Source organism: Paramormyrops kingsleyae, chromosome 23 (assembly GCF_048594095.1).
Source record: "Paramormyrops kingsleyae isolate MSU_618 chromosome 23, PKINGS_0.4, whole genome shotgun sequence".
NCBI lineage: Eukaryota > Metazoa > Chordata > Actinopteri > Osteoglossiformes > Mormyridae > Paramormyrops > Paramormyrops kingsleyae.
In genome coordinates, this window is record NC_132819.1 from 22,031,395 (window position 1) to 22,047,536 (window position 16,142).

The following is a 16,142-nucleotide window of genomic DNA, read 5'->3' on the forward strand; positions in this document are numbered from 1 at the left end:
CCTCTCCCACTAGGAAACACTGTGAATTTTCATCTAATCAGTCTTTTAAAACTGCACCATACCTGCACCATCAAAGAGTCATCGCAGCGGTTCCTGTTTCCCGTTCAAATCCTCCTCAAACTCTACTTCACAGGCTAGTCAATATGAGCAGACTAATCAAGTTCACATAAAATTGGATCAGGATGGCTGAAGATGAACTCAAACAGAAATATGGATTTGATGGTTTATTCATATCCTGACTATGCTTTCATTTTGTACAATGGTGAAGAATGTCAACAAGACTGAAGGAATCATTAATAAAGAATAAAAAGGAAATTAAGCTGTTTCTATCAGTTCAAATTAACATGGTTTTTCTTAATGTAGCAGGTTACCTTGTACAATGTATTGTGTAATAATGCTACATTATACATAACTTAAAAGAATGTAACAAATTGAATGATGGTAATAACTGATGATGATGATGATAATAGGGTAATGTTGCAATATCAAATTATAACGTAGTCTATAAATTTGTTACATTTTGTCGAGTTATTACATAACGCAATGTTAATACATAATGTGTTGTTACATAATATGTTGTTACAAACCCCCATGACACCACACCTCACCTTAACCCGTAAACTGAGACCTTCATGTCTTATCATTGTAGCCTCTTAATTGGTTTAATCCCAAACGGGGCTCCAAACCCTCTGCCTCACATCTGGTCTGCACAGCTTCCACCTTCAGCTGTCAAATATTTGCAGCAATCGATTGGGCAAAGGAACAAGCAAATTAGCTCAGTATCAGGGCATGTCAACAAATCAGTCAAGAGTGGGAGATAATAACCAGCCCATTATTTTAATATTTAAAAAAATAAAAACATTTCTGAAACTCCACCCCCTCCATCTGGACATCATGAAGAGGAAAACAGGAGGAGATGATTTGGAGAAGAAATGAAGATTGGATGGCATGAGTAGAAGCTGCCATGGTCTCTGAGTCTATAAATACTCATTTGAGGACCAATTATATATATTTTTTGGAATCATCTAAATGGAAACAATCCCCCAAACTTCTATTATTCATATATTCAAGTTATTGTGCTGAGGATGCGAGAACTTCAGTTCTTCCACCTACTTGGAATTTACCAGGAAATGTCACTCTTTAGTCCTGTTGCTAGTATATCAGGATGGAAATCTGGCCTGGGTTGTGAAGATTTAACGACTAGGGTATCACATTTAATCAGAAATTAAATCAAATTCAAAAAATGGTTTTCTCATGGTTTGATTTCCTGTGTCTCCATCTGAGGTATTATATCTCAGCAAAGGACTAGGGGAATGTGTTTACAAAAACAAGAGTTTACAAGTTTCCACTCATAATGCACTTTTCTGAAACCCAACTAAAGCACGAATGAAAGGAAACACAAACAAACCTCTCTGCATTCTGGTAGCTCACTGAGGTGTTTTGCCCACAACTGTTACCACCGTAAAGAAGTATGGATGAAATTCCCTCACAGTGGAAGATTTTGTTCTCTTGTTCGTCTCCAAAATCAATTAATTATTATCCGTTTGTCTGTGACTGTAGCTCTTCGATTCTGCTGATGAACCACAATTCCTTACTGGCCTTTTACAGATTCTTACGGTCATTCACACATGATGGGGGGGGGGGGGGTGTAGTCTAGGTGCTAAAGGTCACTATAAATACAGAGGGGCTCCGCATTCCCACTCAGAGTGACATCGGCGCCGAGTGAGGCAGGTAACCATCACCTTCTGCAGCAGGAGATCCCCAGGAACCATGAAGCTACAGCTGCCCAACCCAGGTCTGGAGGAGCGGATCCCGTCCCACCAGGAGCTGGAGAAGATGGAGGTGGAGGAGGCTGGGGACAGACCCAAATGGGACAATAAGGCTCAGTACATGCTGACCTGTGTGGGCTTCTGTGTGGGTCTGGGTAACGTCTGGAGATTCCCCTACCTGTGCCAGAGTCATGGAGGAGGTAGGAAGGGAACTTTCAATATGGTGTATGAAATGCTCAAAATGATAGAAAATGGTGTTTGGTCTGGAAAACGAAAACTTTTCTGGTTAAATGCCCCATTTTAAGGAACTATAACGGTAGCGACTCTTACTGTATGTGTCAATAGACTGCAATAACAATTCAACAGAACAGAAAAATGGAGGAGAGCTTTGAAAGGGAAGCCCAAAAGGACACATTAGCCAACAGCTGTTGATTATTAATAATTTGGTTAGATCATGACCTCCTCAACCAATATCACTCAACGGCTGGTTATCCACATGTACAACAACAACATCTTGTTTTGTTTGCGACATAGAAACAATACTTTTGCTTAAAAAGCTCGTATCATTCCATAATCAATGTGGTTGATTTCTAGTGATTATCTTTAAGTTTGGATGGTATGAGTCTGACCACAAAAAGTGGTTATAATTAATGGTACCTGAACCTGCAATCCATCCATCCATCCATCCATCTTCCATAACCACTCATCAAGATGTGGTGAGACCCCGCTATTAACACTGTAAATATTCAGCCTAAGCAGCGATTCTACACAGGTAGGAATATACATTCTGTGTCAAGATGATTGTTTACTCCTTATTACACAAATGCCTCCTGGGACTTGAACCAACAACCTTTTGGATGCTAAATTATAGCCATAAACAGCACAATTACTTGTGACTCTTAAGAATGGTTATCCCCATAAAAAACTAAAACATTCAGTCACCACTCAGCGAAGAGCAAAGAGATGCTTAAACTAACACTGTCATAGCAGGGAGAAAGGAGTCCCCAAGCATGAGACTGGAACCTAAATCCATCTGCTCAGCTGGTCAGCAGACTCAGAGAAGTGTTGTTTCTCTTGGTGAATTTGGCTTTCTACCTGTTCCCAGGCGCGTTCATGATCCCGTTCCTGATCCTGCTGGTCCTGGAGGGAATCCCCCTGCTGCACCTGGAGTTTGCCATCGGCCAGCGACTCAGGAAGGGCAGCGTGGGGGTCTGGTCAGCCATTAGTCCATATTTAACTGGCATCGGTGGGTAGTAACGTGTTAGTAGCAGTAAACTACTTTTATCTAAAATGAGATCTCGTTCTGTTCCTGTACTTCTTTGTAAATGACACTTCTGAGCATTCTGTCTACCTGTCCATCAAGTCCGTCAAGTTAGTCTTCTAACCAATAACCAACGAGAAACATATCATACATTTTATATGTACAGCTAATCTGTAAGCACTGAACATCTCAGCACTTGAGAATCTCTATCTGGCTTTGCTTATCCAATCAGGGCCAATGAATTGAGAACTCTGTACTCACCAAAGTAATTAACGTATGAGTTTGACCAAAACAAAGCTTCCTCTACTTCCTGCTGATGTGCTTAAAAATGTTTGTACCTCGCAGGTATTGCATCCATGTTTGTCTCCTTCCTGGTTGGAATGTACTACAACACCATCATCGCCTGGGTCATGTGGTACTTCTTTAACTCCTTCCAGGAGCCACTACCTTGGGCGCAGTGTCCTGTCAACATGAACCGGACAGGTAATCAAGATCATCTGAGAGAAGCTGTTTTTTTTGTTCTCCTGAATGATGCTGATGCACCATTTCTACCCAACTGCAGACTCATGAATAATCAGTAACCTTGTATCACCTCCACTGCTACCCACACATACTGTATATTTCTGTCTCTGTCTCTATTTATTCCTGGGATTCTGGTCTTATTTATATACTTATTTATAATTCACTTTATCATTACATTCACTTGTTGTCCTGTTGTCTATCCGTCTTGTTGTCTATGTTCACTGTCTGCAGGAGCACATGCAAGCAAGCATTTCATTGAACACATGACAATAAAAAAGAATTGAATTGAATTGAATTGAATTTCAGTCACAAGTGTGTGCCCAGTATTACATGGAATGCTCACCTTCTAACGCTATTAGTTAGATTAGTTGGATTAAAGTCTGTGCACTGCCCCCTGCAGGCCTGGTGTCAGAGTGCGCCAGGAGCTCCCCAGTGGATTACTTCTGGTACCGGGAGACCCTCAATATCTCAACAGCCATAGAGGATTCTGGGGGCCTGCAGTGGTGGTTGGTCCTGTGCCTGATATGTGCCTGGACTGTGCTCTATGTCTGCTGCATCAGGGGCATCGAGACCACTGGCAAGGTAGGGCTCCCATCTCCAAGTCTAACAACCAAACCAGATATAGCCTGTGAAATTAGTGAGCTGACATTCTGGTTTAAACCACTCACTCTCCTCTCACTCTCTCCTCAGGCTGTGTATGTGACCTCGTCCCTGCCGTATGTGGTAATCACCATCTTCCTGATAAGAGGATTGACCCTAAAAGGGTCTTTAAACGGGATAAAGTTCCTCTTCACTCCAAATGTAAGTCCACTGAGACTTCTCAGACATTTCCATTCATGATTGCAAACATGACTGACCATTGGGAAGTTTGGGAAATTTCTCGGGGGGGTGGTGCAAAATGTTCCCCCCTTCTTACGTCTAAGTCTCTTTCACAAGGACTTAATTCCTTTGTGTTTATCCTGTTCAGCTGAAAGAGCTGGCGAACCCAGCGACCTGGCTAGATGCTGGAGCCCAGGTCTTCTACTCATTCTCCTTGGCTTTTGGGGGTCTCATCTCCTTCTCCAGCTACAACTCAGTACAGTAAGTTATGACACTGAGCTTTGCTACAGGTTGAAGTAAGATTCTTCATGGGGCATTAAAGTCCCATTCACAACATATCATTTGGAATCACACAATTGGTCAATATCTTTGTTTCCCAGCAACAACTGTGAACAGGATGCTGTGATTATTTCACTGATCAATGGCTTGACATCCGTTTACTCTGCCACTGTCATCTACTCCATCATCGGCTTCCGTGCCACTGAGAAGTATGGCGACTGCTTCAGCAAGTAAGTGTCCGTCATAAAGAACCCACTTCCCATTGGTTAATTAACTGGTTTCCACTGACGAAGTTCAGGAAGAGCTAGACAGTGAGGCTTCATGCTTCGAAATGTGGTTTAGACATAAATGTAGTGAAAGTGAGCAAAACACAGCAAGTCTGCAAAACCTGTATAATTTATATGTACTGTATATTTTACATAAAACATTAAATCCCTGCAATGCAACACTTCTTTTATCAGTTTTTCTAAACCAATACACAACCTGGAAACAAATCTAGGTCTCATGAGGATAATATTTTTTTTTCTAGAAATATTCTGGAGCTGATGAATGCATTTGGTCTTCCTGAGGGAGCCATCACAGAAAATAATTATACAGAAGCTCTACATAAATTCAACAGCACACATCCACAGACCATTCAGAATCTGACCCTGAGGAGTTGTGATATGCAGGTCTTTCTCAGTGAGGTACAGTCTGTCCTGAATGTTTCCCCTCAAACCAAAACCTTGTTTCATCTCTAACCTAACTTCACTGGTATATATGAGGTTCAGAATTTCTGTGCAAAATATTTCCTAGTTTAGATATTACTTTTATGGAAAAGGGTCATTTTGTCAAGAAATATTTCTCATAATAAAAATATATATAGATTTCTTAGTCTGCTGGACTGATTTTGTCTCTTTAAAAATATAAAAGATGGCCATGCCCTTCATTTTATTTGAAATCTATTATTAATAGATTGCCCCACGATGAGTCACCTCCTTGCCATAGTAGAGAGGTTGGTGCACCTTCATAGGAGCTATGTTGTCAAATTAGTCCATAGGTGAGTTGCCAGAGTGAAGGCCAATTCATACTCCACTTTCAGTTGAGGACGAAGGGACGTGACATAAATATCGTCATAAGGGGCTGGCTGCGGATGGCTGCGGTTCTTGCGCATGTAGCCCAGATTTTTATGTCTAGCGGAAACCTTGTGCATTGACTGCGCATGTGCAAGATGATTGGGTATGTCCAGTAGGTGGCATGTATTTAAACGTTGTCTTTTCAATTTGTTCAGCTCAAAACAATAAATATTGATAGTTCTGGAAACCTTTTCTAATCTATATTTGTTCTAGATTAATTAATATATTACTACGGAGCCCCTAAGAGGTCAGGGTGAGAAAATATTTTTTTTTAAATAGTTTTACATTAGTGATGTTGACACTGTATCATTCTGTTGTGGTTAAGCAAGAGTTGAGCTGGAAGACAAAGCTATCGATGTAACGGTTGATCTAAGTTCTTACCGTCATTTATGGTCATGAGCTTTGGGTAGGGTCCGAAAGAATGAGATAATGGATACAAGCGTCAGAAATGAGTTTTCAGAATGTCTGGACTCAGCTTTGAAGCGAGGAACTTGGCCGTTCTGGAGGAGCTCAAAGCAGAGACGCTCCTCCTCCACATTGAAAGAAACAGGTTTAGGTGGCTTGGGCATCTATCTAAGATGCCTCCTGGACGCCTCCCTAGGGAGGTTTTCTTGGGCACATCCAATCGGGAGGAGACCCCGGGGCAGACCTAGCACAGGCTGGAGAGATTACATCTCTGGATTGGTCTGGGAATGCCTTGATATTTCCCTGGAACTGGAGGAGGTGGTTGGTGAGAGGGAGGTCTGGGAGTCCCTGCTTAGACTGCTGCCCCTGCAACCCGAAACCCCAATAAAGGGCAGATGATGGATGGATGGATGGATGGATGAATATTTATAGATTGTATTTGATTGTATTTGACCGTCTCCATTTTGTTTTAGGTATTGCAGCCTTAATGAATTGTAAGCATGTCATCTTATGGAAATGAGCAGATTTCAGTTGCTAATTATTTAATAAACTCAAGGTATGCAGTATTCTATTGGATGCTAGTTTGAGGACATCTGTCGTTCTCTTAGGGTGTCGAGGGCACCGGTCTGGCCTTTATCGTCTTCACAGAGGCCATCACCAAGATGCCATTTTCTCCACTGTGGTCCATCCTCTTCTTCATCATGCTCTTCTGTCTGGGGTTGTCCACCATGTTCGGCAACATGGAGGGTGTGGTTGCACCCCTGCAGGACCTCAAAGTCTTTCCTAAAAATTGGCCGAAGGAGGTATTTACAGGTATCTACCCTGAAGGAATATTTAATGACACTTCTCATTATTATTAGGCAATATTTGGATTGTGACTGGAAAAAAATGGCAAGTGTTATGTCTGTGTTCCAGGTCTGACGTGTCTGGTCTCCTTCATCATAGCTGTGATATTTGTGCAGAGGTCCGGTAACTACTGGCTGGCTCTGTTTGACAGCTTTGCTGGTTCTATCCCATTACTGATCATCGCGTTCTGCGAGATGGTGTCTGTGGTTTACATCTATGGGATAGACAGGTGGGTCAAGACTGCTGTAGATACTCATGGTTTCATCAATATTTTTCAACTGTAGCCAACATATAGGGGCAGATTAACTTATCTGGGGGACCTTGGCTGACATTAGCATAGACACTCAGGTGTTGCCAGTTTGACTAACCATTCCATTTTTCCTGTGGTGGGATGGGGCTCTGATATTTGCCAGGGCTCTAAGCTATAGCCTAGGATAGCCTATGACAGTCTATGTATTTTTCCACCCCTCCAAATATCCTTGAAGAACCATCACATCGGGCAACATTTTCCACCTCTACATCATCCAAATGCTTATCCTGAGCAAAGTCAGACACAATCCAAGGCAATGTAGGGCACAAGGGGGACTCCTTGGACGCCAGTCCTCTGAAGAACACTGAATGTTTTTTCTTTGCAGGTTCAACGAGGACGTTGAGTTCATGATTGGCCATAAACCCAACATCTTCTGGCAGGCAACATGGAGGGTCATCAGCCCATTGATCATGCTAATCATCTTCCTCTTTTACTTCATCACCAAAGTCAGGGAGACACTGATCTACAAGACTTGGGATCCAGCATCGGTACGTGTTACTGGAGTCAGGTTCCGTGTGAATGGTGGTTGGCAGTAATCACATATATGTCAGGCCTACGTCTGGCACCAAGCTCTATTGAGCTACACGATACGACTTGCAGTCTGTTGAAGTGGATTAGCAGGGGCATACCTTAAGAATCTCCATTATGCATCAATGAAGGGATTTAAAAATATCCCTTACTTGTAGTCAACTGTCAGATCTTTAATGTCTGTCACAATTACTCACCCTCATAATACCGTATTTTAATCGTTATTTTAGCATGTACTCTTTCTACTTAAAAAAAAAATAAGTCATGTAAAACAGTAGGCTATACCATGTAGGTATGTGTAAGCGCACTGTGATGTACACACAGTGACGAAATTACCTAACGACGCTTCTCTCAGGGCGTATCCTGGTCATTAAGAGGCATATGACCGAATGTCTAGGACAGCTTCTCTCCCCAGAACATCAAGCATCAACACAGTTCCATGTACGGAAATTAATAACTGACCTATTACTAAATTTCTTTCAAATCTTTGCAGAAGAACTTCCCGACTCTGGCAGAGACACATTACCCAAATTGGATCTACGTTATAATATTCCTCTTAGCCGGATTACCCAGTCTTGCTGTCCCTTGTGTGGCTGTCTTCAAATTCATCAGGAATTCCAGAAAGAATGCAAGTCAGGAATTCAAGACCAAGGAAGTCACCACCATCTCTGCCAGAATAGAAATGATAGAAAAATGAACACTGAAGACACTTTCAAAGGAAGACTGCGTAATACAAAATTGTTGAGCTTTGTCTGTTTTTTTTTTTTTTTTGATCGATAATCTTCCACATTGAGGCTGAGCCTTGACAACTGAGCCATGGACTCACAGATGACAGCATGAGTTTCAAACTCAGGGAAGCCAGTTTTTAAACGTAAAATATAATTACAAATATGTTCAAGCCAATAGAGAAACTCCTGTGCACCTGGACGTCACATTGTTTATGAGCGGAATTCAATGTAAGGGAAGGGAAATCTGTAATTTAGTTATAATTTAAACCAAGTGCACAAGACACACTTCCAGTGCCACCATCCAAAGGATAACTTAGAATAACATTTTTACTATTGATTCACTAAGACATAAACATGTACAGCCAATGTTACATCAGTTAATAGGTCCTGTGCGATCTGAACATGATACCTTTGCTTAATGAATACCTCAGTAATTTGGTAAGACTATTACACACACAAGCATTTATGTTTTACAAACACATTAAGGCATGAATCATGCTTGATGGCTGTAAATTTAAACTTCAACTTAAAAGGCAATGAAAATAACCAAACACATGATAACATTATGGGGTAGAAAAAGTTTTTGCTTTGTATTAAAAATGTTAAATTATAAAATGTGGCATGTTTAACCTTAACTATTTGCTAAAATAGCAAAATTATGCATATATATTTAATAATACCTAAATACATTATTTTAAATATCATACTGACTATTCACTTTAAAAAAAAAAAAAACATACACTGTTGTGTTTCTTGTAACCTTTCATCACAAAATATGCAGAAATGTATATAATATACAATGTGAACTATAACCAGCAACATAATTAAATAAATATATTTACTGTCAGCAGAGATGGAAAGTTCAGGTCCAGAAAGGACAAATCCAGACAGAATGTGACACTTTATACTCAACTGGTTGGTTGAAACAAAATCTTGGTCAGGATACTGTATGTACTTCCTGAACCTGAACGTTCTGTCTCTGACTGTCAGTGCTATTTAGTTACTTGAACAATAGAAGCAACAAAATTACTGTATAAGGCATAAAGATGTGCTGTATTTAAAAAAGGCATACAAGCATTTTTTATACCGAAAATATTTTTTATATCTCAGCTGTTACCATATTTAATTTTGGATGGATTGCAATAGGAAACTGCATTGTACCCATTTTCTGTCCAAGCTACTATATGTGGGTGGAACTGCTGGAAATCTCTGATTGGTTGGTAAGAGGGTTTGAGGTGATTGATGTCAGAGACACAAAGGGGGCGTGGCTCAGGTGACTTTTATTGCCTCAGCGGCCAGAAACTAAAAGACAATGAATATGATAGGGTGGACAAGAAAGACTATTCACTGGAGGAAGCTTGATTGGTTATTAGATTCTAAGTTCTAAATGTAACCTCATGCATTTTTAAAAATAAATTCTTTGAAGTTCTCTGTGTTTAGTTTGTCTATCCCACCTTTTGTTATTCCATTTAGCTAGGGTGACAGATAAGCTATGAGCTAAGACAGAATTTGTAAACTACCATTTCAATTAAATATACATAGATTTCACTTAAGCACCGAGATCTTGCTGTGTGCTGATTGGTCAGTCTCCGGTAATCATGCACGTGTCACTAATGTTAATGTGAAACCGCTGGATGAGTCTTTCAATCAAGGAAACCAACCAGTCAAAGCACAAGAAGAACTGAACTATTTAGCCAACACTTTTCAGTTTTAAAGTAGTTTGTAAAATCTGAAGTAGCTCAAAAGGTCCTCATGGATTATCTGCTCACCCGAAGTTAGATGAATGTACAGAGGTGAGAAAGTGAAAGGTGAAAGGAAAGTCAGAACTGAATGCTTGAAAATTTATTTCAATATTTCAAACTAGAACTAGATAGCATATGGCTCATTGGTTAGCATATGATTGGAGACTTGAATCCCACCTTCACTCAATGATTGCATGTAAATTAGTAACTTCATTAATATTACTTAGCTTTGTGTATTGAACCACATATAGAGAAAATGGCTGAGAAACATCATGCCATTTGTACCCTGAAAAATCTAACAGGATCAAGTACTGGGTTTAAGACCGAAAGATGATTTAAAAAAAAGTTTTTGTGTTGCCATTTGCTGATGGCAACAATGTTCCACTTGAGTAATTAATTATTATTTATGCTTGTCTGTCACATTAATACTGCTGATGGTCCACAATTCCTTAGTAATGAATGCACAAGTTTTCTGGGTGGGGGGGGGGGGGAGTTTAGGTGCTAAAGGTCACTATAAATACAGAGGGGCTCCGCACTCCCACTCAGAGTGACACCGAGTGAGGCAGGTAACCATCACCTTCTGCACCAGGAGATCCCCAGGAACCATGAAGCTGCAGCTGCCCAACCCAGGTCTGGAGGAGCGGATCCCGTCCCACCAGGAGCTGGAGAAGATGGAGGTGGAGGAGGCTGGGGACAGACCGAAATGGGACAATAAGGCTCAGTACATGCTGACCTGTGTGGGCTTCTGTGTGGGTCTGGGTAACGTCTGGAGATTCCCCTACCTGTGCCAGAGTCACGGAGGAGGTAGGAAGGTTTTGTGTGTGTTTGGGGGGGGGGGGGGGGGGGGTGTTCTTCATGTTTCATATAAAGCTGAGGCATGATACTCTGGTACTTTTTAAAATAAACTTTTCATTCTTATCTTTCTAATACATAAATCGAATGCACACATTTTTTAAAGTAGTAAAGTGTTAATGAGTAAAGTGTTACTCATTATTATTATTAATATTATTTGTATTATTATTGACAATACTAATAACAACAACAACAACAACAACAATAATGGTCCATAAGCATTTCATGCTTTGGACCCTTAATAATAATAATAATAATAACAACAACAATAAAGCATCTTCCATCATGTTGATTTCACTCCAGGGGCCTGTTTCATGAAGCCAAATTACTTGCTTAGCCAGATGACTTGTCTGATTTAAGGTACCGTAGTTTAAATGCACTTCATCTTCATTCACTTACATATAGCCCCGGCTACCTTAAATCCGACAAGTTATCTGGCTAAGAAATAAATCCCGCTTTGTGAAACAGGTAACTCCATAGATAGCATTTTTCAAGAACATTTTGTCTTGTCCGTGCATGATCATGGTGGTTATTTCATGATCAATGATCCATGTAAATAACAATGACATCTAATTTAACGAAGCTCTAAAAATAACACCGCTAGTTAATAACTAACTGGAAGTTAGGATGACAATAATCCTGATAATGTTCACCACAGAGGACAAAAGAGCAGTCAGTGTGAGACCAAGTGTGGAGAAAAGAGAAAAAAATATGGTCAAAGGTTCATTACTAATAAGCAAGAAATGGATGAGAGTATCTTATCTTACGTGCAGAAGAATGCATGTGACAGAAACTGACCCGCCAGGTATTATTAAGTGAAGTACCTTGTTGAAAATTTATATTTTTGTTTTCACAAACCATATTATATGTTTTTTGCATTTACAGAGATATTTTTCGCAGAGATATTACTCGGTGAGTTGAATTGCCTTATTTTTTTTTATCATGATTATCTTTGTTCCCAGGTGCGTTCATGATCCCGTTCCTGATCCTGCTGGTCCTGGAGGGAATCCCCCTGCTGCACCTGGAGTTTGCCATCGGCCAGCGACTCAGGAAGGGCAGCGTGGGGGTCTGGACGGCCATTCATCCCTACCTCACCGGTGTGGGTGAGTCCGTCCTTCCGGCCATCCATCAATCCACCAGTGTTGTGTGTCAAAATAAAAATACATACAAGACCATAACATTTTATTTCTCATAAACACAAAAGAAACCACATTTCTGTTGATGTCCCCAACAGGAATCGCATCCATGTTTGTCTCCTTCCTGGTTGGACTGTACTACAACACCATCATTGCCTGGGTCATGTGGTACTTCTTCAACTCCTTCCAGGAGCCGCTGCCATGGAGTCAATGTCCTATCAATGAAAACAAAACAGGTGCAGTATTACAATACTGGTTTAAGAAAAACTGGTGATAATGTTCACATTCATATTTGGTTCTTAGATATCCAAAAACCCAAAAAGCATGAATGTCGCCCCCTGCAGGCCTGGTGTCAGAGTGCGCCAGGAGCTCCCCAATGGATTACTTCTGGTACCGGGAGACCCTCAATATCTCAACAGCCATAGAGGATTCTGGGGGCCTGCAGTGGTGGATGGTCCTGTGCCTGATATGTGCCTGGACTGTGCTCTATGTCTGCTGCATCAGGGGCATCGAGACCACTGGCAAGGTAGGGCTCCCATTAAAACAAGGTACAGGCTACTGTGTGAGTGACCTGGACGTACAGATTAAGAATGTGAGTCTTGATCGTCCCGCCCTCTCCTCAGGCTGTGTACGTGACTTCCTCCCTTCCCTACGTCGTGCTCACCATCTTCCTGTTGAGAGGTTTGACCCTCAAAGGCTCTCTGAGTGGCATCAAGTTCCTCTTCACCCCAAATGTGAGAACTGCTTCTCTCCCAATTTTAACTGCTTATGAAAAATCTAGCTACATTTCTTTGACGTAAAACCAGGTGTATTTGTGTTTCTGTTCATTTAGATGGACGAACTCATGAATCCAACTACCTGGCTGGATGCTGGTGCCCAGGTCTTTTATTCATTTGGACTAGCTTGGGGGGGTCTGATCTCCTTCTCCAGCTATAACCCAGTCCAGTATGTATCCATGACTACAAGATTTTGTCTAGGCCTGATTCCCATGACAGATGCAGATGCTCATTTTACAATATAATACTTGGTGCCGTATACTACTAACATATGCAACATTTTTATTCATTTTTTCCCTCCAGCAACAACTGTGAACGTGACGCTGTGACTCTTTCAGTGATCAACGGTCTCACATCTGTTTACTCAGCTACTGTCATCTACTCCATCATTGGCTTCCGCGCCACAGAGAAATATGAAGACTGTTTTGGAAGGTACATGTTCTCAGGATCAAAGTCCATCCATCCACCTATCTTCTAAGTGCTCGTCCTGGTCGGCATCAGAGAGTAGCCTGAAGCTTATCTCACACAGCACAGGACACAAGGATGGGGCACACTATCCACAGGGACTAAGCACATTCAGTATCACATGCAGTCATGTTACAGCTTAACCATGCTATCATGTTAGGGTCGGCATCGACCCTTTGTAAGTTTACAATGCACAAACAAAGAGGTAAGAAACAAATTGTTTGATAAATAATTGTTTTGAGGGTATTTTATGGCTGATTTAAGACCCGGGTCGGCACCGACCCATTTAACATAAGAGATAGGAATAGACAGCTAACAAAGATCAAAGGTTACAATAATGATTTATAACGAGATGACTAAACATTTTAAATTTCATTGTGATTCACCTGTTTTGCTTTCCCAGAAACATCATTTCACTGATGAATGCTTTCAATCTACCTGAAGGCATCATCACAAAACATAATTATGAAACCACTCTACAGAATCTTAACAGCACATCTCCACAGGTCATCCAAGGTCTGAAACTGAAGACTTGTAATATGAAGACATTTCTTAATGAGGTACCTATTGCCATATAACCAATAAATCCAGTCTTTCATTACATATATGGAAACTTCATTCCAAGTCAAATGAAACTATTCGATGTTGTACCTATTTTGTGTGTGATTATCCTATTGTTGAAAAAAGAATTTAGAAGTAACACCTAAAAATCTTGACCACACCCTCCATCTTGTTTTTGGTATTGCAGCCTTAATCAAATGTAAGTAATTTCCAGAAAAGTCATCTTCTGGAAATTAGTGGATTTCGGTTTCTAAATATTCAAAAAAACTCAAGGTATGCAGTATTTTATTGGATTCTAGTTTGAGGACATCTGTCGTTCTCTTAGGGTGTCGAGGGCACCGGTCTGGCCTTTATCGTCTTCACAGAGGCCATCACCAAGATGCCGTTTTCTCCACTGTGGTCCATCCTCTTCTTCATCATGCTCTTCTGTCTGGGGTTGTCCACCATGTTCGGCAACATGGAGGGTGTGGTCGCACCCCTGCAGGACCTCAAAATCTTTCCTAAAAATTGGCCCAAGGAGGTACTTACAGGTATGTAAACTTATATAATCATCATCAGCTGGAATAAATTGTTTTGATCTCCAGAAGAGGACCTGTCTAATACTATAAAACAGATCAAAATCCACAAAAATTAAAACATATTTTGTGAATGCATTTGTAACACCTTAAAAGTGATTTTAAGATGGATGGTTGAATGGGTGGATGTCTATAATATAATTCTGTCTGTTCTAGGTTCAGTATGTCTGGTCTCCTTCATCATAGCCGTGATATTTGTGCAGAGGTCCGGTAACTACTGGCTGGCTCTGTTTGACAGCTTTGCTGGTTCTATCCCATTACTGATCATCGCGTTCTGCGAGATGGTGTCTGTGGTTTACATCTACGGAATAGACAGGTGGGTCGCAACACATTAGGCAAACATCTCTGCATAACCACAACAAGAATTGCCAAACAGATAAAGACCCCGTCTAACTCATTACAGCTATGAATCAGAGACATTACCACTCATCATCACTGAGGGGGCCACATCTGACTTAGTTGTTGCCACTTTCCTGACAGGTTTAACAGAGACATTGAGTTCATGATTGGACACAAGCCCAACATCTTCTGGCAGGCGACGTGGCGGCTCATAAGTCCCCTCATCGTGCTGGTCATTTTCGTGTTCTACCTCATCACCAAGCTCAGTGTGGAGTTCACCTACATCGTCTGGGATCCAGCCTCAGTATGTATGACACTTAGGAAAATACAAGCGGTCTCCCGGCTTACGATACTTATGGAAACGCGTACTTACAAACGGATTGCTATAAAGTTTATTTTATTCAAAATTTGGGTTAAATACTATGATTGGTATCACGTATATATGAATTTATTATTATTATTAAGGGCTGTATTATTATTTTCCTGACTTACCTACAAATTCGACTTAAAGACAACATTAGGGAACGGATCTTGTTCGTAACCTGTGAACTGTCTGTAGTCAGACTGGGCGAGGCTACTATTCATATGGAATTAGTTAATAATCAGTAATATCGACTAAATACATTGCTGTATGCTTTTATTCACAGGAAAATTTCCCCACCATGCTAAAACGGACTTACCCTCACTGGGTCCACCTTATAATACTCATCTTGGCCGGCGTACCGAGCCTTACGGTACCATTTGTTGCAACCATTAAACTTCTGTGGAACTTCATGAAAAGGAAAGATGATGACCAGAAAGCTGATATCGTGACTCTCACAAAGTCAGAAAAAGACACTAAACACCAGAAAATGACCACCGATTCCATTCAACAGCAGTTTTAGGAAGTTTTATCGTCAATCAGCCAGAGTCCATACTTATAAACTGGACAGGTGCAATATCATTTATCAGTATCAATATCTAGGCAGTTAATTATTTGGAGCGTTAGTGGAATAAATATTTTAACTGTATTGACCCAGCAGGCATTTTGTGTTGTGAACATGTTGTTACAACGTTGTCTCGTCACATTGATTAACCGTTATCAGAGTGTTGGTTTTGAAAGATGAAATAACAA

At 40.8% G+C, this 16,142-nt stretch overlaps 2 protein-coding genes across 3 annotated transcripts; both read left to right on the plus strand.

The window, feature by feature from the left end:
- Positions 1 to 1,691: 1,691 nt before the first annotated feature.
- LOC140581925 (sodium-dependent neutral amino acid transporter B(0)AT1-like) lies at positions 1,692 to 10,017 on the plus strand. The gene is made up of 12 exons (XM_072705801.1): positions 1,692 to 1,969; positions 2,875 to 3,015; positions 3,376 to 3,513; positions 3,953 to 4,134; positions 4,243 to 4,353; positions 4,520 to 4,632; positions 4,752 to 4,880; positions 5,180 to 5,336; positions 6,779 to 6,983; positions 7,086 to 7,245; positions 7,652 to 7,814; positions 8,348 to 10,017. Exons 1-12 carry the CDS (start codon positions 1,771 to 1,773, stop codon positions 8,549 to 8,551), a joined length of 1,902 nt encoding a protein of 633 aa, XP_072561902.1. The 5' UTR covers positions 1,692 to 1,770; the 3' UTR covers positions 8,552 to 10,017.
- Positions 10,018 to 10,873: 856 nt separating this feature from the next.
- On the plus strand, positions 10,874 to 16,038 carry LOC140581887 (sodium-dependent neutral amino acid transporter B(0)AT1-like). Of its 2 annotated transcripts, none has more exons than XM_072705647.1 (12): positions 10,874 to 11,128; positions 12,139 to 12,279; positions 12,411 to 12,548; positions 12,657 to 12,838; positions 12,936 to 13,046; positions 13,145 to 13,257; positions 13,392 to 13,520; positions 13,957 to 14,113; positions 14,440 to 14,644; positions 14,846 to 15,005; positions 15,170 to 15,332; positions 15,676 to 16,038. In XM_072705647.1, exons 1-12 carry the CDS (start codon positions 10,930 to 10,932, stop codon positions 15,910 to 15,912), a joined length of 1,935 nt encoding a protein of 644 aa, XP_072561748.1. In that variant the 5' UTR covers positions 10,874 to 10,929; the 3' UTR covers positions 15,913 to 16,038. The 2 variants fall into 2 exon arrangements, with proteins under 2 accessions (XP_072561748.1, XP_072561749.1); XM_072705648.1 differs by lacking the exon at positions 10,874 to 11,128 and adding an exon at positions 11,914 to 11,981.
- Positions 16,039 to 16,142: the final 104 nt, after the last annotated feature.